The 27,681-nt window shown below is 38.9% G+C and overlaps 1 protein-coding gene across 2 annotated transcripts in view; it reads right to left on the bottom strand.

Moving 5' to 3' along the window:
* Positions 1 to 19,787: 19,787 nt before the first annotated feature.
* LOC121904585 (leucine-rich repeat transmembrane neuronal protein 4) overlaps positions 19,788 to 27,681 on the bottom strand; it is a 43,401-nt gene continuing 35,507 nt past the window's right edge. The window contains exon 3 of one of the 2 annotated variants that reach the window (XM_042422404.1): positions 19,788 to 21,863. In XM_042422404.1, the coding sequence (XP_042278338.1) occupies positions 21,645 to 21,863 (219 nt within the window). In that variant the 3' untranslated portion in view covers positions 19,788 to 21,644. The remainder of the gene's footprint in view (positions 21,864 to 27,681) is intronic. The other variant, XM_042422405.1, reaches the window with a different exon arrangement.

The raw sequence follows: 27,681 nt of genomic DNA, 5'->3' as shown, positions 1-27,681 counted from the left end.
GCACCACATACCACACTTTGGATATATCTGTCATCTACTCTATTATGCTCAAGTACATATATCTGAATGCATTATGACTAACATTTTTTTTTGGCTTTGAGTCTTTATCTTTATGATAAATGATTCTATAAGGGAATAGACCCTCACTTTGTTGTATTTCTGTCTACTCTTCTCTGACACACTTGGCATTCATTTATTAATTATTATTATAATTTCAAAGTCGTCTCCCTCTCATAGGTAATAATTTACATTTCACTCTGAAAGCCTTATTCACTTTTCTATGTCAGTAAAATCGTGTTGGGTGCTTATTCACCTTGATTTGTTTAAATTCAGCATTTAAAAAATGGTAAGCAATTTTAAATGTAATGTTTCAGCTTTTTTTTTTTGTCTTTTTTGCCTGCAGTACACTCAACATAGCACTGTGCCGCATAATCCTTGAGCAAATCCACAAGTAAAAGAATATCTAGAGGGATCTGGCATATACCTTTATGTTAAAATTAAGCACTGCTGTCATCGTACAAGCAATACACTGCACAGAGCTGCACATGAGTAAGTGCACAAAGGAGACAGGAATCTGCATTTTATTCCCTAGGCTACCTATTCTGAAACACAAGCTCAGATACTCAAACAGGGTGAGACCCGGGGAGCAACGAGAGTGAAAATATCTTGCAGGCGGAAGATATGACATGATAGATGCACCATGAACAGAAATGAGGTGCAAATAGAGGAAAACAGCTTGTAAGCGCTCGTCTCTAAATAGACTGAGGGGCTCGTTTTCTATTTTCTGTTTCGCTTCCGTCTAAACCTACAACACACCATGAAAGTTTATGCTGTTTCATCCCAGCAGACACAAATCCTGGATGACATGGCAAATCCATCCATCGGTGATTAGCACCAGTGACGCAAAGAGACAGCAATTTGTTCTTTGACTTTAGGCCTGACCACCTACACACAAGCTTAGCGTGGCTCCTCTCTCTCGTCTGCTGTTTCTAAGAGCCTGCTGAGAGCTCCCCAAGCACTACTTCATCTAGTAGGATGTCAAACATAATGTTGACAGTTAATGTGGTCATTTGGTGCATGGCTGGCAGTGATGGCTTTTCAATTAATACAGCTCAAATGGCAAAAATGCTCAATTAGCTTTAATGTATTCAACTCTCTGATGAATGTTGTGTAAGTGGATGAGGGAAAAAGTAATTTATCTGCCGCATTTTACCTATAATGACTTAACCTACAGTTGCAATGTTCAGCACTGCAACAAGACCAACTGTTATTTTCCAACCTAAGCCTCGGACATTATATAGGCTGTTGTCTGAAAAACCTAATGTTCTCCCCTTGTGGGCTGTGGAATAGACTACAGAAAGCAAGACAGAAAGGCATGCTGGCAAAGCCGGGTAAAGAAAAGTGAAACTCAAGCTGCTGCACAAAAACTTCTAATACCCACACAGACAAGAGGAACAGATGTAAACATACTGGTAAATATCAAACACTGACAGCCTTCAGAAGCCATGTGAGACTGCGGGCCCCAAGAGTGTTGACTACAATTGGATGGCACATGTGCCTTGTGCCGTATTGAGCTCTCAGTTGCTGTTATTCTTCATTCTTTCATCTTATCAGCCCTTAATGCGTGTGGTGAGAGCAACAAAGATTTTGGATTGTGGATGTCATTGACCACAGTTGTTCTTTCGCTTTTTCATACAGATTGACGTGTTTTTCTGCAAATCCTCAGCCCTGGACAAAACATAGCAACCAGTAAGTGTGCTGTCTATAAAACTCAAGCTGGGTAATCCTCAAACTGCTTCTTAGACCCGTCTTCAAGTCTACCAATCTGAGTCAGATTAGACAGTGCTAACAGGATTGCCTTGGAAACATAATATTAATTTTAAGCCTCAAAAACAGGATAGCTACACCTCATGTATTGCTGCTCTGGGGTGATGTTCTGCAGATGTCGAGTTGACTTCTCCCCTCTCTGAAGTGTCTACCAAATTGAGTTTTTCTCAGAAGGAGAATAATTCAATAAAATCAGAGCAACTCTCCTTGAGAATTAGTTCCAGATGTTTGGCCTCAGATGTTTGGATTCACGCTGACAGTTTGTGCGTGTGTGTGTGTGTGTGTGTGTGTGTGAGCGTCTGTATACGGGCATTTGGGTGCCAGCCCATGAGATTTATCTGCCAGTGCAGTTGAGCAAAAGCCAACAGCAGGTGTGAGATTATGGTTCGCTCTTATTTTGAGGTGAACAGATGTGTGGCTATTAAAGCCTTAGTGGATACAAAAGCTGCTCTTCTGTATGATTGTTACCATCCATCTAATCATGTCTAGGCCCCCAACATGAGTCCAGGCATGGATGACGTCTTTGTTGAGATGGATCTTTATAAGTTTCTATATGTTTCTATACCTGCAAATACATATGTTAAATGAAAAAAAAATTGGATGAAATTCTAACTGACCAAATGAGGATAGGTTTTGTTGGAGAGAGTTTTTAGCAAGAACCATTTTTAACAGCTTTTGTTGATGGTAGACTTCTAAAAGAGAGTGGATTCAACAAACTGGCAACTTGGTTGTTGTCATGGTTTTGTCACAGTCTGGCTCTGTGTTCTTTAGTTGTTGTTCTCCTCCGTTTCACCAGAGACTCTCAGCCTGTTCCCCTTGTTAAGACTGGACTGAGTTGCAGTGGGCTGTTTTGAGTTGTATCTTTAAAGACTTCTGGCATGATAGTATTTAAGCTGCCTTTATTAGTTATACTGTGTTCATAGTGTTTCTAAGTTTCTCGTTTTCTGTTTTTCCTCCTGTGTCCCCCGCCTGTGTTTCCCTCCACACCTTCCCTGCATTCAGCTTTGTTAGCCCTGCCCCTTTTCCCAGTGTTTTGCTTCTTTCCTGTTCTCCTGCATTATCTCCTCATTCCACTCACTTGAGTTTCTCCACCCATCACCCCACCTGCACCTCATGTCCTTGTTAGTTCAGTTAGTATTTTAGTCCTGTTTTCAGTTCGGTCTTTGTTGGATCCTTTGTTATGTTGTGCTCTGTGTTGTTTAGTTTTGCTTTGACCTGCCGGTTTTGTTTTTGCCTGCATGAGCCTTAAATAAAGAAGTTAATCTTCAGCCTCGCACAGCCTGCGGTCTCTTGCATCTGGGTCCACCTGCTGCGTTCCATCTAACAGGTTGTACGGTGAATTTGCAAACTACCTCCTCCCTATGAGACATGAGTACACATTTGTACACAATCATACAAGCATGGTCTCATAACAAAACTTAGGCTATTTCAAGATAAAGTAAAACAGTTTTGTGTTTAAAGCCTCAAGCTTTAAACACAAAACTGACATCATCCTATAGTTAATATGGCTAGTGTGTTAACAAGTCAGTTGTGTTGTGAAGGGCAGTTTTATCAGCTTAGAATCATAGTTAAATTAAAGTCTTTTTTTTTTTTTTATCTCATAAGGACCTGGAAACAGTTATTTTTGCTTTTATCACCTCGGCTTGACTACTGTAATTCCCTGTATATGGTGTTGACCCATTCCTCCAAATGGTTTAAAATGCAGCGGATGGACTTTTAACTGGGAGAAGGAAAAGACAACACATCACTCCTGTTCTGGCTCACTTGCTCTGGCTGCCAGTGAAATACAGAGTTGATTTTAAAATCTTACTATTTGTTTTTACAGCCCTAAATGGATTACGTCCACAATACGTTATTGATTTCATACTCTGCCCCCAGGTCACTTAGGTCAACCTCACAACAATTCCTCTCAGTCTCCCACTCACACCTCAAACCACAGGTGACCAGGCTTTTTCTGTTCCTGCTCCCAGGGTCTGGAATAATCTCCCATCTCACATTAAGTCCTGTTCCACTATTGACAGTTTCAAATCAAATTTAAAGACCCACCTTCCTTCCTTTTCTCTTGCTTTTAGTTAAGTCTGAGATTGTTTTAATCTGTTGTTGGTTTTTATTCAATTTCTCTTATCTTCCTATTCTATTACTTTGATTTTGATTTTATCATTTTAGTTGGTTTAGGGGGTTTTCCATTAGTCTTGTCCTCCAAGTATTTTGTATTATTGTATTACATTATGTATTATTGACTTTCGTGTATACCTGTATTGTGGCGGATGTTAATCTATCTGCCTCGACTGGAAAACACTTTGGGTCAGCTCCTGTTTTTAAATATGCTATATGAATAAAAGTGACTTAATTTGATTGGACTTAGCCATGTTAACTATGGCTAACATGTTGGCAAACAGTTGCCTATTTATGCACGGAACAGACCTGGGGCAAAATTAGCATCCATTTGACGGTGTTTTTTCTGGCTACCTGGCATGTGTAATTGCAGTCTTCAGTCTCCTTTTAGCTTTGTTTTGGTCTCCACCAAACCTTGGGGGTTTTCTGGCTCTTTATAAGTGTTAAATGCCAGCTGGCTAACTTTGTCTGTCTGCCATTTGGCACTGGGCCTTTAGCATACAGTGGGTTTATCAAAGCTTTATTGCTGAAAAAAGCTGGCTGCTGGTCTAGAAACAGTACTGATGAGACCAGTGAGAGTGAACCAGAACAATAAATTTTCAGGTTAAAATGCTCTTCAGTGCTGTAAGGAACCACATAATTATAATTATATGTGGATTTGGCACTACAAGCAATATGTTAAACATTACTTATGGCCATTTGATCTATTGTTAAAAAAAAATACTGATCAGAGCTAGCTTTTAAAATGTATGAAACATTAGTCAGTTATTTGAAATTCCTACTTAATTGTGCTCAAGTAAACGTTTTAATTTCATTCTTTCAATTAACATTTAGAAAGCAGAAACATTTTAATGAATAATAAGTGGCACAATGAGGATGATTTTGGGAAGAGGGAGTCATCATTATTCTTCTGAGTAGGGACTGACTCTTGACTTACTGCTGCCATTAATTGGATCATAAGGTTCCTACCAGAAGCTATGGAAAAGGCTTATTGGTGCTTCACCTCAGACAGATATCCTGTCTGCCACTCCAGCACTGAGCAGCTTGCAGAGGTCTGGGCTCAATGTTCTGGTCATTAGTTCAAGACCATTGACTTGATAATCTCACCTGGGAAGGACAGGTAATGGTTCCTATCGGCGCAATTATGGCTACTCACACAAACAGCCATTTGTACTTGTCATGTACATACCTGCTGAATTTCTGTGATCTCCAGAGCTAAATGGTGGTTGCTGACATCTGGCGCAGGCCTGAGGCCACAAAACACTGTGTTCCACTATTTTCTAAAGTTTAAGAAAATCTTAAAATCAGCCATGGAAAGGAGATTAATTAATTGAAATACACATTTTAATCAATATTTTCACCCACTGCAATCATTGTAATTTCCATTTCCAGGGTTGTACATGTTGCTTCTCCTCAACAATGTAAATCTTATAAATGTATTTATGTGTGTGTGTCTCCGTAACGACAAGTACATTGGAGAATATCTGTCAATACTAATTTGAAGTGCCTGTTAACATAATTATGTTGGTGTTTGAAGCTGTGATTGAAGTTACTCTGGGTAGGAATCTATTTACACAACTGTCAGATGTCCATTTGCTATGTTATGGCTAATTACTCTGTTTCATTATGATATATCCGCACCAGAGTGCAGATAATAGTTCTAGATAATTACTGTACTGTTATCAGCTTTTTTATGTTGTGAGTGAAATTCTAATTTCTATTCAAGTTCACATAAACAAATTAAACAGTTTTACCTTAACTCCAACCTATACCCAACGTTGTTTAACTTGTCTAAACTGAGTACACCTTCTCACACAAGTGAGCTTAAGATTCATATTTGCGCATGAACGCTCAATTTAAGCACTATTATGGTTTACAGTCATTCACTATTTATGCCCCTCTGACTTCAAACCATGTTTTCCCACCCTCTCTTGTAGATGATGCTTTTTTTTACTTTAGTCCAGGTCAGGTATTTGCAAATTTAAAGATCTACATATTGATAATGTATTTGCCTCCTTTCAACAGCCCTTGCATAAATACTCACTACCTAAGCAACATTTCTACAGATATCTGCAAGTCTGTTCTTTTATCTGCTCTAGATTTCCTGGATTTCCAACTCTACCTATTGATACACCCCTTGATGACTTCTTGACACCAGTCAACTCATTTAAGGGATTAATTTCACTGGTTTGCTATAGAATTCCATACATCCGCAAACATCTAACCCATTAGGGCCCTGTGGTAGGAAGACCTGGCAGAAGAAATTTCTAATGAACTATGGTCTCATATTTTACATCAGGTTCATAATTCTTCTATTTGTGCAAGGCACGCTCTTATACAATGCAACATTGTGCACTGCACCCACTACACCAATGCTAGATTATCTAAAATCTTCAGCAATGTTTCTCCTGCATATAATCTCTGTCAGCATTCCCCAGTGAATCTCATACACATGTTCTGGCTATGTCCAGGCTTGAGTAACTACTGGACTGAGACTTTTAAAACTCTCACAGACATTATCAAAGAAAGGTGTGCACCAAATCTGATCTCAGCTTTGTTCGGTATCTATCACTCTTCTTCTCTGTCTGTATCTAAGAAACACACTATAGCCTTTGTAACCCTGCAGACAAGAAGACTGATACTGGTTCACTGGAAGGCCAAAAATTCTCCTCCTCACTTTCATTGGATGACAGATATTCTTTACTTCCTTAAACCTGGAGAAAAATTTGGCTCACTCTGAAGCGCTCACCCAGTAAGTTCTTGAAAGTGTGGATCCCTTTTTTTCAAAAGGGTTGACTTTCCACCTCACAAAGATTAGAGGATATAGCCTACAGGTAGAGCCTGCTCCTTCCATTCCCACACATAATGTGAGACGTGACCTCTGCATAATCCTGTGTGCACAGTGTGCTACTGACTGACAACCCTGACTCTCTATTATCATTATCGTCATTAGTATTATTTTCTTTTTTACTCATTTATTTTTTTTCTTTTGTTTCCCCTGTCCCTTCTTGATGTGATATTTTATATAATTATTATTATCAATATGTCACTGCTAGTATTATTATTTTAATTTATGTCTTCATTGTTCTGTTTTTTAATTAACTCATGACAGCATACTGATTGTGACAACCAGTGTGTGTTGCTGTAAATATTCTGTGTAAAACTGAATAAATAAAAGTGGGAAAAATATTTGCACATGAACACACACACATAAAGTGAGATGACTTCCTGCTCTCTGCAAGTCAGCACTCCTGTGCTCGCCACACTTTAATTATTTTAATATATTTTTTCCTTCCCAGAAAATTCAGTTAAAGACATCCAGGATAATGTTGTGGCATTTCACTGGTAAGTGTTGGTCTTTTCTTCAAACCACCGAAAGGTCACATCCAGTGATAAAGGAAATCAGCACAGAATAAGGCGTTATTCCTGGCTGAAATATATCAAAACAAAGAAAAGAAAAACAGAAGAGAAAAGCAATCTGTCTTATCACTTGAGGCTGGAAAAAAATCCCTGAAACACTTCTCCATTTCCACTTGAAACTGTTTAAGTGCTGAGGATGTTAAATCACATACTTTTCAAACACTGTAATACCTACCCCACCAGTTAAGTAGATTAAGGTAGATTAAATGTATTATTGTCTTACATTGCCTTCATTTTAATATTTTCAGGAGGCAGGTAATCCAAAGATTAGAAAGCAGATCATTTTGTTGAGTTTTGTGCAACGTGACTGATTACAATTTTAAGTAATTTAACCTGTAACATTTTAAAAGTACGATCCAAGACAAGGTGGCACGTGCTTCCCCAACATGACTAAACCTTTAGAGTTCCAAAATTGACTCCTGCTCACTTCAGTGCCCTACATTTCTCGCCTTTCAGATGGAATGTTTTGGATTTGATTGATTTCCAACTTGATCTATCTTTGCACCTGTACTCAACCACCTCCATCAACTTGGCAGAAATGCATCTAGAGAGCTATTGATTTTTGCAACCCTGAAATCACTTAGAAGAGGATATACACTTTGCTCTCACTGTACCAAAATAATTTTATCTCTCCAAAATGGTTTCCTATATTCTCAATTTCACAAACCCATTTAATTCAAGGGAACATTACCGAGGGGGAAATTGAACATGGACTGGCTGCGCCCCAGAGTCAATGAAACTGTAAGATATAGAGCCGACATTTACAGTATGTGGAGGTACTTTGCAACCAACTGTGATCAGAGACACTTTTAATGTATAGCTGGTGTTTTAGGTCTCAATGAACATTTATAAAAGAACCAAAAAATAAAGGATGACTTGGTTCACATAGTATGATTTCCGCTTTAATCAGCACTACTTTAAAAGTGTGAAAACTCCAGTGGTGTTTATAATGGGATGCTAGAAGCACAATATGACGTGCTGGTCATGCAAGTATCCTTTAAAATTAGAAATTACACCACAAGTTGTGGACACGGCAGAAACACAATAACATGTCCATAGAAATTTTTGGGATGCATGTTTATGTACAAAAACAATACAATGGCCACGGCTTTTAATGCTATGTTATTAGGTGTTGTTGCACAATTTGGGATGAAAAAATCCCTGCTCCCACATGACAGTTTCATCCACAGCTCTACTCTTTGTGTCAAAGTCACCTTTCATGTCACTGCTTCATGGAAAGCTGCCCAATGATGAGCTGCCAGGTATTAAGCATTTTTAATCTCACTTAATCTCCCCCGAGTTTCATCCAACCTTCCACTTTCAAGGAGTTAAAACTTTATGATTTGTGATTCACGTTTACGATTCTCATCTTTCCTTCCTTCCCCTTTTCCTTCCCTGTCTCTAAGGTGACATGAGGTAACCCACTATGCGTTTTCCTTTATTATAGACATACTGCAATGTAGATACGAATGATCTGCACTGAAACAAGCATGTTCCTGATTATTGAGTCCTGCGTCTCATGCAACACTTGGCATCTTCGCTGAAAGAAATATCAAAATGGATTAGCGGTAAATTAAACTGAGAATAATCCCATCTTCAAGAAAAAATAATCCCATCTTTTTTTCATTACTGGGTATTTTGTGTGATGTCCCATGACCTAATATGTCACCCTAAGACTTGCAGTGACTTGAGTGTAACTTGAAGACAGAGCTGTAGTCGCAGTAGCCAAACTCCTCACATAAACAGCACAGTCCAAGCTGATTTAATTTAACAGAGCTGCATTTAGTCCACACTAGACTGATCCTGTTATCCCCTGCACTAAACAGTGCTGTATATTCAAGGCCATGTACGACACACATAAAAAATAAAGGGATGTGCATGCAAACACACACACACACACACGCACACACACACACACACACACACACACACACACACACACACACACACACACACACACACACACACACACACACCTGAGGGGTCCTTAAACAACAGGGGATGGTGGTCTGTGAAGCCTGTAAATCAAATCATTTGTTCATTTTCATTCTAAATAATATTACTTCAAGGGGATATAATTAAGTAAATGGATTCTAAAAGAAATGAAATTGTTCAACAAAAACAGGCTTCAGTGAGAGCAAAGCCTGTTTTCTGCACAGCGATGCTCATCCACCATTTCTTCCTCTGGTTTCCATCTCTCTTTTTCTTTCTCTGTCTGTCCTTTGTCATTATCTTTTACCCCTATAACATACATCCTGTGAGAGGCCACACAAGCCTGCATGGCACCGGTGGAGATTTATGTATGCTGCCCATAGGTCAACTCAGTCTCGGATGCAATTGAGAAAGTGGATACGAGGCTGGCAGGGAGGCGCAGCTTGACGCCGTTCTTTAGACGAGTGAAAAATGTCACAGAAAAGGTGACAACACTCACACAGGTTATAATAGAAACACGGTGGAGATGGGTTTTCATAGTAGCTCAATATAGCTACAGGTATGCCAAATTTTCTGTGCAGTATCTTTTTCATGTGATGCTTATAAGGTGGATGTGAGAGCTACAGGAAATAGATTTCTTCAGATTTATACTGAATTAACTGAAGCGTTTCCAATGTCATAGTCAGTAAACAAGAATAACCAAAATAGATTTTTATGTTCCTTGTTTTGTTTGTGCTGTATAATGTGGGGGAAAATTGGCGCAATGTTCTTCTGCTCTGAAGTACGGAGAGCTATTTGAATTCCTGCTGTGCATAATTATGATAGATGTGCATAGGTCTGGGTGGCATTGGAGGCGGAGAATCTGTGTGTGTGTGTGTGTGTGTGTGTGTGTGTGTGTGTGTGTGTGTGTGTGTGTGTGTGTGTGAAGTAGTTGTCCACAGAGCCTGATAGCTGATGAGCTGTTACTCAGGGCATACAGACAAATGCAGAGATTGGATTGTGTGGGTGATCTCTGGAGCTGACAGGTGTGAGAGGCTCCATGCAGCTTTTGTAAATAGATAATACAATGTAACAGACAATTCAGATTTTCCTCCTCGGACAGAACAGAATGCATTTTACTTCATTCATGCCTCCTCTTACCAGTGTGGACAAGCACTTAATAGCAGTGACATTTTATTCTTGTAAACTACTGCTGTATGTGAACAAATTTTGAGTCCGAAGACGAAATGGCTGCATTTTTGTGGGTGAACATCTTGTTTGTTTGTAAAAATCACGCCTTTTATGCTTGAAATCCTCAGAGCACTTTAAATGAAATATTTGATTTCCTGTCACTATTTTTGAAAGTGTTTCTAAAGTTTAGTGTAAAAAGTTGTACGGTTCTTTATACTGGCAGGAGAAACCAACCAGTACAAGAGGAGCACATTGTTTTAAAGGACCAGTGTGTAAAATTTAGTGGCATCTAGTGGTGAGGTTGCACATTGCAGATTTGTCTGCTCTGGGCTACTGTGGAAACATGGCGGTGCAACATGGAAGAGGACCTGCTCCCTGTGTAGATGTAAAGGACTCATTCTAAGGTTGAAAATTATTCTTATTTTCATGGGATTATACACTAGTTAAAACATACTTATAAATATTATATTCCATTTCTGCCAAGTCTGTTCCGCTAAATGCCACTAAATTCTACACACTGCACCTTTAGCAGCCACCTGAGCAAACATCAAAGCATTTCACAGTTACTGGGTTTGGTATGGACACACAGTGGTAATCCTTGAGATTTAGCAACATCTTTGATGCTGGTTCCTGTGGCGTTTATGTGCTTCACATCCAGAGATCTCTTGCCAAGCACAGGTTTCTGTAGATGGCGCTCTTTAATTTAGACTTTTCAGCCGAGCATGCTGCTCATGCAACAACAACCCAAGTTCACCAAAGTGTTTATTAATGATTTACACGTAATGAATGATCAGTTGTTATGTTATTAATTGATTATTAACTACTGTATACATGTAGTAAAATGTATATAACATTAGAAAATAAGTGCAAGGCCAAATCCCAGTTTAAACATTAATTAATGCTCCATCTGATTTTATCCCTCGTGTACATTGGTCCAAACCAAAAGCCTATAGGCTGGTGACAGTGTTCATGTTGCCTACATTTTACGTTAAGTGAGAGAAAACCCCTGAAAGAAGGATGAGGCGAAACAGATGTTTTTTGTCTATTTCTTTCTCACTATAGAAGACCAACAGGCTCCACCACAATGTTTCTGCCCACAGTTATTATTAATTATGTACCTATGTACTCTTTTGGGAAATGAGCACTTGCTTTTCATTCTTTTTTTTATCCAGTCATAAAGGCTGCTTAGTTATAAAAGGAGATGATCAGGCAATTAAAAAGCCATAATGGGAAGACTTGTGTTTGTTTTACCTATGGATCATTATATATACTTGGTTTTCTATGGCACCATCTTTAGCAGATTAGGATCCAAAGCATTTCAACAAAATTTTCAATTCAAGATAATCAACAAAAGTGGTGTCTTGAAGCTCCCACTTAGAAGCAATATTAAGGCTGCTATAATCAATATTTTATATTAACAATGGATCAAATTACTAAGTGTAATGTGAAAGGGGTTGCTCTTAACACCTGACTCTGCAGTTCCCCAGAGCTATGGAGCTTTTTTAGTGCCTTTTTACTCATTGTTTTAGTTTTTACAGCCCACTACTTTACTATTTTGGTTCATCATCAGTGTTGTTTCCAGAACAGCAGCCAGCTGTTTAAGCCTTTAGCTGCTGAAGAGCCAGAAATCTCCTTCAGGAGTTTGTATAAACCACAATGTGGGTAAAAGGAGAGTGAATATTCAATTTACATTCATCACATGGACTCCAAATGAACTGAACTCCAGCTTTATAAGGTGATAATATGTGCAGGTTTAAGGTTTTAGAGCAATATACATTCAGAGGTACTGCATAGTCAATCATCATCATCACCGCTCCTACATGTGAAAATATACTCATCTATTTACATACTAAGAAGCAAAATAAGGGGGGAAACTAATATCATCTGTGCAGTACATCTGACACCAAAGACAGTAAAGAATAATGGATCACCATTCACTTGCAACTTATATGCTCCTTTATCATTCATTTCTCTTTCAAACTTTTTACTTCCTGTATGTACGATTGTATGCAATTCATGTGTTCCTGTGTCAGAGAGTGTGTATGTGCGAAGGACCTTACTTTGCTGCCCCTGATGTCATTTATCATTTTGTGGCACTGATGCACCAGTCAACAGTCTCCAGCTCTCCAGTAATACGGGGGATATTTGTGGCTGCTGTGAGGCAAACAGTTTAATAAATCAGTTCATTGCAGTACACACGAAGCCCCTGGGCTTTACACACAAACGACATGGCCCGGCATCTAAAGACATTAAAAGACAGAGGAGAAAACAAATATTAAACTGTCTCTTAAAGGAAAGCTAATTTTCTACACAGTGCATTGCAACATTTGTATTCCTGGGATGGTGCTGTAATGGCTAGACTTAACAGCAATTAAAAGAATCATTTTCTAACCACATTTGCTCATTTACAATCCTTTATATATATATTCAAATGATTCTAAATTAATTGTGCGACTCACATCAACATAATACAGCAACAGGAGATTAGCTGTTGATTAATTTAGTGAGTAAATGTAATAAGGAGTGGAGAATGGGAGGAAAACAGCCTCATATTCTGAAATTGGGAAATCGGGCTATACATATATATTGCAGGCAAATGACACATTTACAGTATAAAAGAACATTGTTTGTATGTAACAGCTTCATTACATGTTTGTATTACATAAGGAATAATGGGTTAAACACAAAAACATTTTTGTAGCTCAATAATTGCTTTATTTCCAAATGTTTTTATTCTTAGACAGCCAGTTACAGTAGATAGTGCTTACATGTGACAGCAAAATGAATATGCAACAAAAGCATTATCCAATAGTTGAAAATCCATTATCAATCTTTCAATGAGTTATAAAATGTGTCACCAACCTGTTATGAATACACAAAGAATTGGTTTTGAGAGGACAGACACATTACACAGACCAGTTTAAAATGATACTGATCACACACACTTGAGTGGTGTGTGCGCCAATCCCAGATCACTCTAATGGATTTCCCCTCATGCCAGGTGTTTGTGTGTAACCTAAAGAGATAACCCATGAGTGAAACCCTGCCAGTTACAAAGAGCCTCTGCTCTGAAGCTCCTCTGACCCTCCTTCATCAATAGGAGCTCTAATAGCAACAGATCCTCTCTTAATTTAACGTGGTTCAGCTCCAGTATTCTAATTCAATCCTGATTAAACGCACAAGCTTGCTGATTAAACGTGATCAGAGGAGATCCTTACAGGAGCCTTTCTTGAAGTTCTTGATTAGATCTGCCATGATAGATTACCAGTCATGTGGGAAAATAGAGGGAAAATACTGGATTTCCGCAAGTCATGAATTGCCTTCTGCCAGGGAGATGCAAATCAGTGTAGCAAGCTAAAATTGATGGAGCATCCTCTGGTTTTATTCCTGGCTCCTGAGATCACCCCTAATGCCCTAGCCAACACATGCAGACACTAAAAGATGGATTACTGGCAAAAATGAGAGGTGTGAAACAAAGATATTCAGCATCAAGCTATCAATCACATTGATCCAATACTGCTTTTTGTGACTCTTAGTTTGTTACATAAACTGTAATTATGGACACAGCTGAATATGAGGCCTGTATCTGTTTTGATCCCTATTGACAGTGCTTATGTTGAGTTAATTGAGCTCATATCCCAGGATACACGATGAGAGGCTGTAACATTAGCCGTTTCCTGCATGCAGCTCATTGGGATGCAAGGGCAGTGCTGGCAGAGTAAACTGCGCCTTGGCAGAGATGCTGAGCAGTGGTGGTGGTGCTGCTGCTGCAGGGACATGACAGCTACAGTCTTCCCAGCCATAAATCCCCCCACACTCCGCAGGGCACACAGCCACACCTGTGTATTAAGTTGAAAGACAGCTAAATTCAATCTGCTTTGTCGTGCCATGTCAGTGGGTGAACTTGGTCGGGTGTAAGACGTTTGTGCTGTTTCATCAACAGCCCATTATTTATTCTGGGTGTTTTTTTTTTTTTTTTGTCAGATGCTTGGGAGAGGGGGGTTGGGAGTCACTCAGTCTCCACAGAGTGTGAACCCAATTATGCCACCTCCTTCACTTGTCCCACTCAAAATCAAAGCAGTTTGCTCAGAGCCACAATCTAAGCTTTTCTAACTATGTCAGTCACGGATATAAGCATGTAATATCCTGAATACGGTGTGATGAATTTTAAGCTTTTCTTCTTCTCTGTGTTTTTTTTTTTCAAAATCAGTCACTGACTAATTTATGCTGTGCTCTTAATTGTTCATGTCGCCTGTTGATATCAACCACTTGCTGCCCTGTATGAGGACAGGAGGTAAACAGCTTCATTTGGTGGCTTGCTCCTCTCATTCTGCTTCCCAGCTCAGTGTGATATGACTTTGATTGTCTACTTGCAATTTACCCAGCAACTGCCAGCTCTCCGTCTTCACCACATCTCATACAGACCTTTTCTTAGATCTCAATGGATTGCCTAGCAACCTTTTTTCCTCAGTACAAATACCAATCTGTGCACCGAGCAGTGCATGGTGACCAATGTAATTGTTATGCAAGAGAGACTGACCAGAAATTTAACACTTTGAGAAGCGATATAATTTCATAGGAATAATTAATCCCTATAGACATATACAGTATTCTACTTAAACATTTGATTAAATCAATAATGGCTGGCAGCATGGTGATACAAGTACATTTCCAGTTGCATGTATGTATTATTTTCCTTATTTACCAATTCAACAAGGACATTCAATGCATATTTTTAAGTTGTATCAGGTAAATCGGCATAGAAAACATTGTTAAGGAATATTTTCAACAGAAATCCTTGAAGCAAACCGACCCAGTTCTTTAAACTAGCTAAATGTGAAACTAGATTAACTACATTTATGGAATTGTTGTGGATTGATGGAGAATTTTCACATTATACGGCACCTACTGTGAGTAACTATAATCCTGAAGCGAGCATGTGTCTGCTAAAGTGAGTGGCATTCAGCCTTTAATACAAACCGCACAGCACAATACCAGCTTAACTATGGCACTATTTACCATAATTGATTCGTATTTTCAACACTGAATGTGCCATTGAGGGAGATGGATTTTTAAACTATTTAAAAAGCAGCAATTGACTATGCATTATCCTTGCTTCCAGGTCTCAGCTTCGAGAGCACAGACAGTGACTGAAACAGTTGTGGCTACATCCCAGGGATTTTAAATTTAATTGCATTGTTTACTATCTTCCCCCAAAAGGAAGCAATACATTTTTTTCTTTCACCAAATGTGCTTTCATTCAAGCATCATCCTGCATTAACCCTGTTTTTAGTGCGTCAACATGTCTTTTCCCAATAGTGTTTTGTTGAAGCCCTGTTCTGCACAGGAAATCTGTGGAATCAAGGAAAAGCTCATGTTGCACATTGGATTTAGATATTAAACCTTTATCCAACAAAGCTGACATCCTCGTGTGAATTACATATCTTTACTTCAAGTGATGAAGATGTATTTTTCATTAGGATTTTGTTTCTGTATAACCAGATGGCAATGCGTAAATAATGAGACTGCAGAGCTGTGATATCAATCTCCTCATCTAAAGGGGCGGGTATACTCTGTCAAGCGCTTGTCTGATTGGTCAAACAGCTTGAGAGACCCCCTTCCCCCACAACTTTCAAGTTACGGGGGCTGTGTAGGGCCATTTCTGTAACTTTCTGAAACTGACAAGCCTGACATTCACACCCAGGTTGTTAAGAAAGTTGTCAGGGTTTTAACTTGTCTCTGCAGCGCTCCTTTTTACATTCTTGACAAGACCATTTGAATCACTTTTAATGTAAACAGTAAGAATGCTTCAAGGAGAGACCGTCTAAAAATATGTCATTCCCATATTTAAAAGATATCATGTCTCCCTTTCCGTGACGGCTGGCTTTTTGCTCTGTCTTCGAGTGTGGCCATTCAGAACAACTGTAAACACTTTTGATTCTGATGTGGTCAGAGAACATGTCGTACGAACCAGTTCTGATCGACCATAAACTGCCAGAAGGTGGATAAGCATTTTTCCTAAAATGCTGAAATATTTCATTAACAAAAGTCAATGATTATAAAGCAACTTCAAATGAGACAAACAGAGCTCTTGGGGGTTCTCCAAACACATGCTGGTTTGGCTTGACTCAGTTTGACTCAGCACGGCAGGGATTTGCATCTCCGTTACAACAAGGCCACCTGCTTGAAGGTGTGTCTTTAATTGATGACATGCTTGTCTTGAGTTGATGACGTTTTAAACCAGCACCCTCTTTAGCGCTGTTTACTCTAGCTCCCAGGAAGTGCGCAGGACTGTGACTAGTGGTCAAAGGATTAGCTGTAAAATGATGGATACATCACAACCCCCAATAAATGACTCACTTCACTATCAGAATTTGATCAATTCAGTCCAATAACATTTGGAAAGTCTAGAAGAGCCACATGATTGAATCATTTTATCCTATTCAAGTTAGCGGAGGGCTAAACTGGAAGTTAGCCGGCTCGCCCCTGAATGATGATGAAGCCCATCCGACATCACTGCACCCCACTTGGCTGTAGGTCAGGTGCACTTTGACCCAACTTCAGAGATGGTCCATCTCAGACTCAGTGCAACTCTGCAGGTTTAAACTGGTAATGGAAACACAAATCAACATGGCATGGTTTGACTCGGTGCAGCCAAAAGTGCCAGTGGAAAAAGGCTATCTGAGTCATTGGTACAATTAAAAAGTGGCTACACCTTTGAACCTGAAATGTATCAGGAAAGTAGTCGATTGCCTTGTGATTGGATGGACAGTTTAAAAATAAAGTAGCAGCACCAGTGTCATACTGGGCCTGTGAGATGGTAAAGGTAATCTCAAAGTGTGGGCACAGCAGCAGTGGAAGTCCCCAGGGAAATCAAGCGCTTTCACAGCTGCCCTGCCCGCCAGCAGTTGCAATACAACTCTAAAATGACAGGGCAATGTGCAAGGGGACAAAGACAGACAGAAACTTGAGCTCGACCTTAAATCGAAATACTTCAAATACACCATTAACTTATGGGTGAGACAAAGCTGCATGTTACCAGATAAATACACCGCTGCCTGAAGTGCAGACGAGCATGAAAGCATACTTTACACAGCAAGTTTGAGATGAACCATACTTCTGTTTGAATTTTAAAAGGTAAATATTCCCACTATTTTTGTGTTATGCCAGCCGCTCTGCAACCAGCTGAATATAGGTTAGACTGTGCCAAGAGCAAAAACATCTGGCCCGATTTTGTTGGATTTTAGAGAATTTGAGTAAACAAGTGTACAGAGTTATTTGTATCACACGGGCATATGCAAAGGAGTGCAGAAAGTACATCAAATGAAAGAGCTATCGTGACTTCTTAAACTTCTGCTACCCTTTAGTTTTATTGTGCTTTTATGGGTCTTGTAAATGTAGAGAGCTCTCTTGATGACATCCCGAATCCCACAGAAATAAGATCACTGGATGAAATCAATGGAACAGAATGAGGGATGAGCGGATTTTAAGCCCACATAACATGAAGTGTTACATTGTCTGGCTTACTTTGACAGCTCTGGAAAGGAAGAAAATAGCTTGTGTCTGTCTTCCAAGAAAGTGCCAACAGATTGTCAGAGGGACCAATATGTTGTCCAAATAGATGAAATGTCAAGTCAATAACAAACCAAAAACATCTCTTGCCATTACTTTGATTACTTTTCATGTCTGAAAATTATGCCTGTGATAACATTGGATATAAATAATAGTCAGTCAGCCTCCATAAGGAGCACAGAGCTGGTTGTTCTTTACTGTAACTGGACACGTATGGATGTGATCCTGGCCGCCTGACATAAATATGTATGCACAAAACTGTAAAAAGCAAAAATCTTGTGTTTCTATGAATCACACAGTCGATGTGAGACATGCTGTGGGTGATAATTATTTTCTTAGTTTGTGGTTAAAGTTATAAAGTCAGACCTGCTCCAGAAGTGGTTATCGATTGAAGTATCATGAGTCATCAGCCTGTTAGTGTAAATGCATTTAAACACACAAGTCTGAATGCTATTCTGTTGCATCTGCTGCTCCTCCCTGTACTGATTCTCTCACCCAACGCTGTTCTGAACACTTGAAGTGAGTGATGTATGCAATCTATCAGTGTCGTTAAACTGTTTGGTGTGTGCGGCTACAGGGCAGTAAATCCTCCAGCAGCGTGAATCTGTCATGTGTCAGAGCGTGTTGTCATAAGCAGATATATCTTCTCCACAGCCTATTTTTTTCTTTTTACAGATGAATACCAGGCGAAGCATTTACTACAAAATGTCTGTTATTGAGGAATCATTGACAAGCTGAGATACAAGTGTGCAGTTGTACACAATCAATGCGTCCTTCATTTGAAATAATGATGTGGGATGACTGATTTCATATAATCAACTTGAAAAATATTCATATTAGAGCTCAATTTTGATCATGATCTTGAAATATGACAGTATTGTACATCCCTGTGCAGACTATGCCCCCTTCCCTCCAAAAGAAATAAGTAAATACAAGGAAACAATTGGACAGTTGGATGGATTAGGATCCTAACTTGTGAACGTTCATGTTGTCTGAAAACTCAGGAAGGTTGTATGATAACCCAGTCAATACATTCTGCATTGACAAACACTATATCCATTAAATGTGGGTTTATTTACATTGAAGGATGGACTGACGTGTAGCATCCATGTTTGCTTGGTTTTCAGGCACTTTCATATTAGTAATTGCCAAGTCTGATATATTGGAGATTTTGAATCTCAGTTTCACAGTCGTAACTATGACATGGAGGTTAACGTGAACGCTATTTACAGGTCGGAAACTCTGATATGACATAAACACAGCATAAGCCCCAACTGATGCCTATCAAGCTTTCCCCTCTTGCATTACATCTATGCAATTTATAACGATAATGGGGAAGATTTACCACCTACATTCTTAGTATACTGAGTATATTACTAATACTCAGTAATTTTTGAATCAATTGCTCCTTAATTTCAGAAAGAGGTAGAAAATGTCATCTCCAGATTTTAATGTTTCCAGTCAACTCATTTAAAATGAGAAACATGTAAAACATGAAATATATTAAATAAATTAAATTATGGCACATGGTATTGTGCTAAAAGACTGAGGCTACAGCTACATGTCCTTGGTAAAAAGTCAGCATCCAAATCAGTTGATGAGACATGTAGAAGACATGACTTATTCTTGCATTGCTGTAGCTTTTTTTTTTTTTTAAATTCTTACACAACCCTGCTTGCCTGTGGTTATTTTCGACAACTGACCAGTGTGTTTGTTGAACATAGTGCTATCTCAGGTAAAGTTGGCTGAGGTCACTCAAGTGTAAACTTCTCCAAATCCAGTGGAGTAGGACATGAGCTGTTAATGTTACCCTGCACTCTGATACATTAGCAGAGGGGAAGTATTACACAGAGCTAGTCTTGAGCAGAGATTTTTTTTTCTAATGTACCCTGAACCCCACAAAATCATAGTTAGCTAATGAAATGCTCCTTTCCTCGGGAAGTAAAGCTAGGTTACTACACAGTAGGTAGTAAGCTAATTAAAGTTAGCTAGGCATGTTAACATTTGCAGCTTATGTTACAATAAATCACACAATGTAATCCAATTCTTTCCCCTTTGCTCTTGTGTTTATGGTTCTGGAAAGGCTAAATAAAAAATACATGACTCTCTTAACTCTTTAAATGGCAAGTATGACTCCTACATACAGCCCACTGCATGTCACTTCAACATGGAGAAATCCCAAGCTGGACAGGCCTGCTGTGCCTAGTTCCTGTTGCTAAGCTATGTTTGGACAATTGCTGCTCAGGATAGGGGTTTAGCAAATGGTCATTTCCCAGCTGACAAACATTCCAATTATACCATATTTAGCTTTCACCATTTCATTTTCATGACATTGTGTTTTTTTTGTACATAAGTTTTCCTTTCCGGGAAGCAACATAAAAGTCCAAGAGTCAAGTTCAGAGAGTCCAGTATACTGTATTTTGTCAGATAACGGTCACAAACAGTCACAGGAAGAGAAAAAAATAGCAAGTGAAAATAACGATCAGGGTCTTTATCCAGACACACATCATCATTAAACAGTCTTGCCTTCAGCACTATACTCTTCAGTCTCAACCACCTACGTAGCTGTTGAAATACAGCAGACAGTTGTTTGGGTTGATACCACTGATCTTGATGAATGACACTGTTACTGGTCATTTACCACAGTTTATTTACCATATATTATAATGTAACATCTTGTAAAAAGTACACACATGTAGATATATGAGTGCACAATCAGATAATTGGTCGAAGAACACATTTGAAAACCCATTTACAAATGATTTAAATGGATGATGAAAAGTAAATATGAGAACGTCCCAGAGCACCAAGATCTGTACTTGGTGTTTATTTTTCCTCTGTTTATTTCTCAGCTCGATTAAATTAATTATAATGTGATCAACTTCACAAATCATTAAGGAAATCAAAAGTCACTATGTAAATTATACTTACTGCCGGCAAGATGTGTGGGCTGTACATTTTATATGACAATAACTGTCCGTTATCTTCTGACTTGTTTCTCTCATCTTGAGTAATTTCATTTGAGTGGCTCATTTCTCCAGATGAAAACGCTACAGGGACTAAAGTTAGACAGAGACCGCTGACGGAGCCTGATCAGAAAAAGCAGCAGAAAACCTTTTAGCATGGCTGATCTTTCATTTGTTCTGCTACTCAGTTGCTCATCATGCTGTTTCCCTGCTCTGTTTGTAGCATTTTACATTTGATTACTTTACCTGACACAGCAGAGGTGCCCAGGTGAGGAGAAGTTGAGGAAATATGTTTAATAAGATTAACAAATCATTAAATCATTATCCTTAATACTCCTCAAGAGGCAGGGCAGAATGTGGAAAGTCATGCTGCTGTTCCTCCTTAGCTAATTGAGGACATTGAGGGTCAGGTGGGTCAGAAGCTCACCAATCAATACCGCTGCACCCCTTTATTTCCACTGAGAAATATTTTCATTTTCATTACCCCGGGTCCAGGATTCTCTGCAGTAGATTAATTGTCTCCTTTGCTTCTTTACCAGTCCCAGTTCCCTCCCACACAGCCTTGTGTTTCATGAGAGATCCGCTGATTCTGTGCAGCAGACACACAGTAGTTTAGACACAGAGCCTCACAGAGTGCACAGCTCACTGGTGGAGGGAGTGGGTCTGGGGGCAAGGCAGCACAGTCTCGGAGGGGAGGGCAGCCATTAGGCCCGAGTGGTACCCGGCTGGCCTCGGACCTCCCAGCTCCTGAGTGGTGGGATCCATGCCCATGTTGAGGTGCAGCGACAGGTGGGCATGGCAGTAATCCAGAACCGACTGCTCACACCTGTACAACGTCAGAGCACTCAGCTGCCGCGGAATCTAGAAAGAAACACAGAGCAGAAAAGGGAAGAGGAGTGAAAGAGAGAGAGTCACATGTAAGCCTTCTAAATCAGCTAAAAAGCCTCCTTTTCAACATTTTATCCGCTCTCAGAATATTTGGAATTGGCTTAATTTACTTCATGCAGTCGCGCAACAGCACTGTCATTAATGCAGCCTTGGCCGGTGATACAGTGCGCGCCCCAAGACCTGAGATCTGTGGTGCTCAAACACCCACTTTCAGCTAGAGTGATTTATATGCAAGATGAAAGCCTTAAGCAAGAGTGCACACATATTTTCTGCCCTCTTTTAAATGGAGTCAAGGCTCCATTTAGAAGAGAGTGCTTATTACATTACAAGCACTTTGCTGATTCAAAGACCCCTCTTAGTTTTGTGTGCTAGTGTGGTCTGAATTATGTCAATTAAATGGACTAAAGCTGCATCAAAGCCTGTATGATATTGATATTAATATCCTAATGTCTATTGATGCTTTAACACAAAATATGGATGCACTCATGCATCTTGAAATGCACAAAGCAACAAAGTACAATGTATAGAAACATTCATGTATGTCAGATAACACAGAGCACATGCAACACTTGCATAATAGTCAACTCCACATTGAGACATACAGCATTCTGAGCATTTTCCATTCACTTTAAAAGCCTTTTTCTAAACAATAACTGATATCAGTTATCAATCATTACATATTCATATTCGCTGAAGTGCAGAGTGATGAATGAATATAGTAAACTTATATTAAATGATTTAAGTCCCCACAACCTATTCAAAGCACCGGTGTGGAAAATCACAGAACACAGTAACATGAGTTGTGGGGACAACATCTATTGTTAAATATGTTGTCTTGGATTATTTTATTGGATCACAAAAGGATTTACTTAAAGCTGATTTGAGGCAGAAAAAGCTTTTTAGATAGATTTTCTCTGTATCTGGTTAGGTCAAGTTTCACAGCGCTGTCACCATTACATTCAGACCCTTACATTCTTCATGGCTTTCAAAAGGTTATGTTTTCCTTTCCGGAAATGATCCAGCTCCGTTTGTTTGTGCGTTAATAGGAAGATTAGTTGAAAACACTCTATTGTCTAATTCAACAACTGAACTTTGCACACTACTTCACAGGACTTAATAAAAAATTCATGAACAACAATGCTCTGAATGCAAAATGAGCTAAGTAGGGAGAAGTGTGGGGGTCTGTATCTGGGAGTTCTCTGTACAAATTGTCAAGGGGAAAGGCTACATTGTGGACTTGTTTTCTCCAATTACTGCAATAGTAAAAGTCAAACATGTAAGTGGTGAAGTCAATATAAATGAGGTTGCTTGGCTGGTTGAACCCTTCTCTCTGCGTCTGTACAGAGGTAGTTGGCAGAGGACTTATAACCTTTGTCTCTTCAACATTTCTGTCTCCTCTGTTTAACTTCCACGTAGCCAGTTTATCCCGGCTGAAATCCAAAGGTGCCATAAAATAAACTGAGCTGCAGTTACTGAGACAATAAAAGGCCTTTTTTTGCCCATCACTGTTATGCTCTGGGGACCCTTACAGATCTGTAAATACATAAATAAATACACTCTTTAGAAAGGTATAGTGCTATTATTATATAGGTCTTCACATAAAACAGCCTGAATAGTCCAGACAGCATAAAAAGATTTAAAATAGAAAGCTTCCTATGACCTCTTCAACAGAGAAACCGAGACATTTTATGGTCTTTGTTGGTTTGTTTTGGACTAAAATAGCATTTGGGAATTTAATGGATTTGTGTCATTCAAACGAGTCAAAGAGATTTTAAAACAGTTACGTTCTGCAATGCAAAGCTTTGAGAGTGACTGTTGGTTTGTTTCTGCTGTGCTTCAAACATATATCCTGCTTACCTTCATTGCGCCTTCATTACCTTCATTACCTTGTCAAAGAACCTGACACAAATAGATTCTCATTTCAACATTATGTTCAGTCTGAGGCAAATGCATCATCATGTTTTTTTTGTCTATATGTACCATCTACTGTTAAGAATTGACCCTCTCCAGATTCAGAGAAGTAAAAATGTCTTTACATATGTGCAACACTTTAAACATAACATTTGCAAATGTCATGGTTCCAAAGGTTCCAAATTATGCCAGTGTAAAACAAAATTTTCTGCTCGCCCAGGAGGTATAGTGTGATGCAATGTGTGTGGTGATGGCTCGGTTTGGACTTGATGCTGTAACATTGTGACATTTCTATGCAAACAGTGGACACTGCAGTGAAAAACTCATTTCCAAAATAACATGTATGCAAATTTTTGGTTTGTCTGACATACACTCACCGGCCACTTTATAAGGTACACCTGTGCAATCTCCTGCAATCCAGCTCTGCCATAAATTCTACATTTATGAAGCTTATACATTTTTAGTTTTTGCTGACATTGTCAGAAAGGTGATAATTCTACTTTATGTTTATTATTGAGGTTGTAATGGGTGGTGATGGTGTACTGGAGTGCATAAAATTGAGTGTTGTTCTTAATATTTTGTCCACCCCATTAACACACATGACAGGAGCAAAATATTAGGAACATTGGAATTATCACTTTTCTGACAATGCCAACAAAAACTGAAAATGTAGAAGCTTCGTACCCCCCCCCCCCCCCCCAGCATGTTTGGTGGTAAAGTCTGTTCAAAAAACAACCAAATTGTATCACAACCTTTTTCTGTTTTTTATTGCCTCCTCCTCAAACACTTTAGTCGGCTGCTGCCTTTTCCAGCACTTTGCTTGAACTGTCACCTATACAGTAGCTTACATAACGTGCACTCTCAGCCTGCAGTTCACTAAATTATGCTGTCATTCTCTTTTCACATGGAGCTGCTTACCATGAATTAAACTATCATTTCTATTTCATGGTGACTTTAATTTTTACTGAGATCCTCTGCAGTATTCTTGACTGACAGCTGAGGGTGGCATATCTGCAACTTTTATCCCTTAAATGTTGCTGAGTATGAAACTGGAACACTTGAGCCCATGTATCTTGCTTCAGATCAGCCCCATAAAGCTACACTTCACACAATAACATTTACAAATACTATGCAATTAATTAAAGTGTTCAACAGACATTGATAAGATACATCACAATTTGATCTGTTGCTCTTTAACACCAGTTTGTCATCAAAAAGGGGTTTCAGTGAGTCTGTGAGCAAAGTAGTGGGTTGTGAGACAGCAAGTGGTGGAAACTGGGATGTCACACTTAGACTATGAATCTGCCTCATGACCTTTACACTCTCATACACAATTTAAGAACATGATTATAATTTTAAGAGTCTACAGCCATGTAAGCAGCTCTGTGACACAGTATTCATAGGGACAGCTTTAGCTAAATGCTAACCTCAGTGTGTAAACATGCTGATGGTTAGCAGGTATGTTTGCCATTAGTTTAACTTGTTAGAATTCTAACATTTATTAGTAGGCAAAACCACAAAGTACATCTGAGGCTAATGCCTTAAAATTTTGACCTGATAAAGGCACGGAAAAGGAAAAGTCAGGTGATCAGTGATCAAGTGACGACAATACATCTAGTGGAGAACATGAATGTGTGTACCAAATTTCATGTCAATCCATCCAATAGTTGTAGAGACATTTTACTCAAAAAAAAGTCAGAGGATGACCGAAGTCAGTAGGCTTCAGCCATGGATGCCTCTACCAAATATTCAATCTATTAACATTCAATAGTTGTTGAGTTCAGTCTGGACCAAAGTGATGGACGGACCAACATTGCCATTCCTAGAGCCAGGCTTCTGGCATGACTAAACACCTAATAAGCAGTCTAATGATGAGAACTGAAGCAGCTGACTAATGCTGCTGCTTTAAGATGCTATAGTTGTATCCACAATTATACATATTTGGAGCAATAAGCCTGGTAACCACAAGGTCACATTTTCAATTCTTGCAACATCCTAATATATTTCAATTAGCTGACCAATTACTAAGTCTTCTCCTGCAGTGTTTTTGTGAAGGATATCAAACAGTTTTTTTCACTCAGCATTGGTCTCTCTGGATAAGAGCATCCACTAATGGCTAAAATACGAAATGTCAAAACAAAGTCAATTAACTTAATGTCAGCTCTCTTCATGAGCTTGATCAAGTCTCAATGCAGTTGAGAGTCATTTAATTGGGATAAATGTTGTTGTATGTTTCACTCAGCTGGGTCAACAAAACATTGTATTGCATTTTAATTATGCTCCATTCACACTGAGCAGATCAGTCTTCTCTCTCTGTGAGTCATCATCAGCAGGACTAAGTGTAAATATATGCATTTCCGAATCAGTAAACTAAAGTAGGATCAATTTCATGTCTTAGCACAGAAGAAAAGAATAAAAGCATTTTTGGCCAACCAAGCAGAGTGAGCATTCAGGTTTAATCAGGAATATTGGGGAAATGTTGGCTGTTATGGTTGGAGCTCTTTGAGAGGTGAGTCATTGGCTAGCATAGCTTGGACAGCTGCCAACAGAGCTGCTTAGGGCTGAACGCTGCATACAGTTGATTTCGCCGGAGGCATGATCACCATCTTTCCACAACTTTAATGGCTGAGGAAGTCCTTTCCAATCCAGTAGTGCACTACACAACCGGATAAATATAAAATGAATTCAAATCTCTTGATTACAATAGCTATCTGAGAATAGCCTTGTTTCCTCTTGACAACTGTAAGTCGTTATTCAGTGAGCCATTGGCAACTGGCCAAGGTAATAAAGCGGGCATCTGGCATCAGCGTGATCTCGTCTTCACTTTATGTTAACTGTTTAAACTATAGCTGAACCTATTTACCTTGAAGTTAATTTAAAAAGAACATGTTGTCACCTGTGGAAATCACCATTTTAGGTGCTGTATAGTGAGATGCATTTATACCTGAAGTTATTTTATTCCCTTTTCAATTTCATGATGTACTTCTTTTTTTTTTTTTACATCTTCCTCTCACTTAAAATGAGCATCGTGTATCACTGGAAACCTCTAGAGTTAAAAGTGTTAAGAAATTATCTTCTCAATTGGTCTGGGAATTGTTTTGGGCTTCAAGTGGCTCCAGCTTTAGTATAAACAACAGCGCTCTTTTTTTATTTCTTAAATTATTTCATTTTAATTCTGTGTTTTTGTTTGGATGTTGATAACAGAAAAAGTAAAGTGGTTAACATTGTGATAAAAATGAGAAGAAAAAGAGTTGTTAGACAAACAAAAATGATAAAATATAAATGACAAAAACATAAAACATGTAAATGACAAGATGGGGACAACAAATTGTTGTGGGCCTGATGCAGAGAAAGAAATCACAGGAGAAGTGAGAGTGTGGTTTTCATACACTTCCTAGTCTGCCCTCAGCAAAACATAAGCACCGAAATCCTCACCCCAGGCAACATGACAAATTATTCACTACCAGTTCTTGTGACCATTTCTGCCCAGGACAAGACAGCAGTGTGGAGTATAAACTTTTCTGCGTAGCACACTCTTCACCAAGTTGTCTGTGTAATGTTAATATTTCACACAGTTATAATATATATAATACATATATGTATATATATATACATATAAATCCTGATGCTTGTCTGTGCTGTTTTGACTTGTTCACAGTTTGGTAAAAAAGTGAAGTAGATCTGACTCAATGGAGAATAATCCAGAAATATTTATATATTTAAGTGGAGGCCTGACTTTATGCAATACCCTCATATCAGAAAATTCCAATGTTACATAAAACTACCTCACTGACAAATTCATTGTTTTATAACAAACGTCACAGTTCCTCAATGAAGCACTCCACAGACCCACTCTAGGGCACTTTGCTGCAGACGCAGA

The sequence above is a fragment of the Thunnus maccoyii genome, chromosome 9, assembly GCF_910596095.1.
Source record: "Thunnus maccoyii chromosome 9, fThuMac1.1, whole genome shotgun sequence".
Classification (NCBI taxonomy): domain Eukaryota; kingdom Metazoa; phylum Chordata; class Actinopteri; order Scombriformes; family Scombridae; genus Thunnus; species Thunnus maccoyii.
Note: the sequence above shows the minus strand (reverse complement) of the source record. Positions and strands in the feature narration are given on the sequence as shown.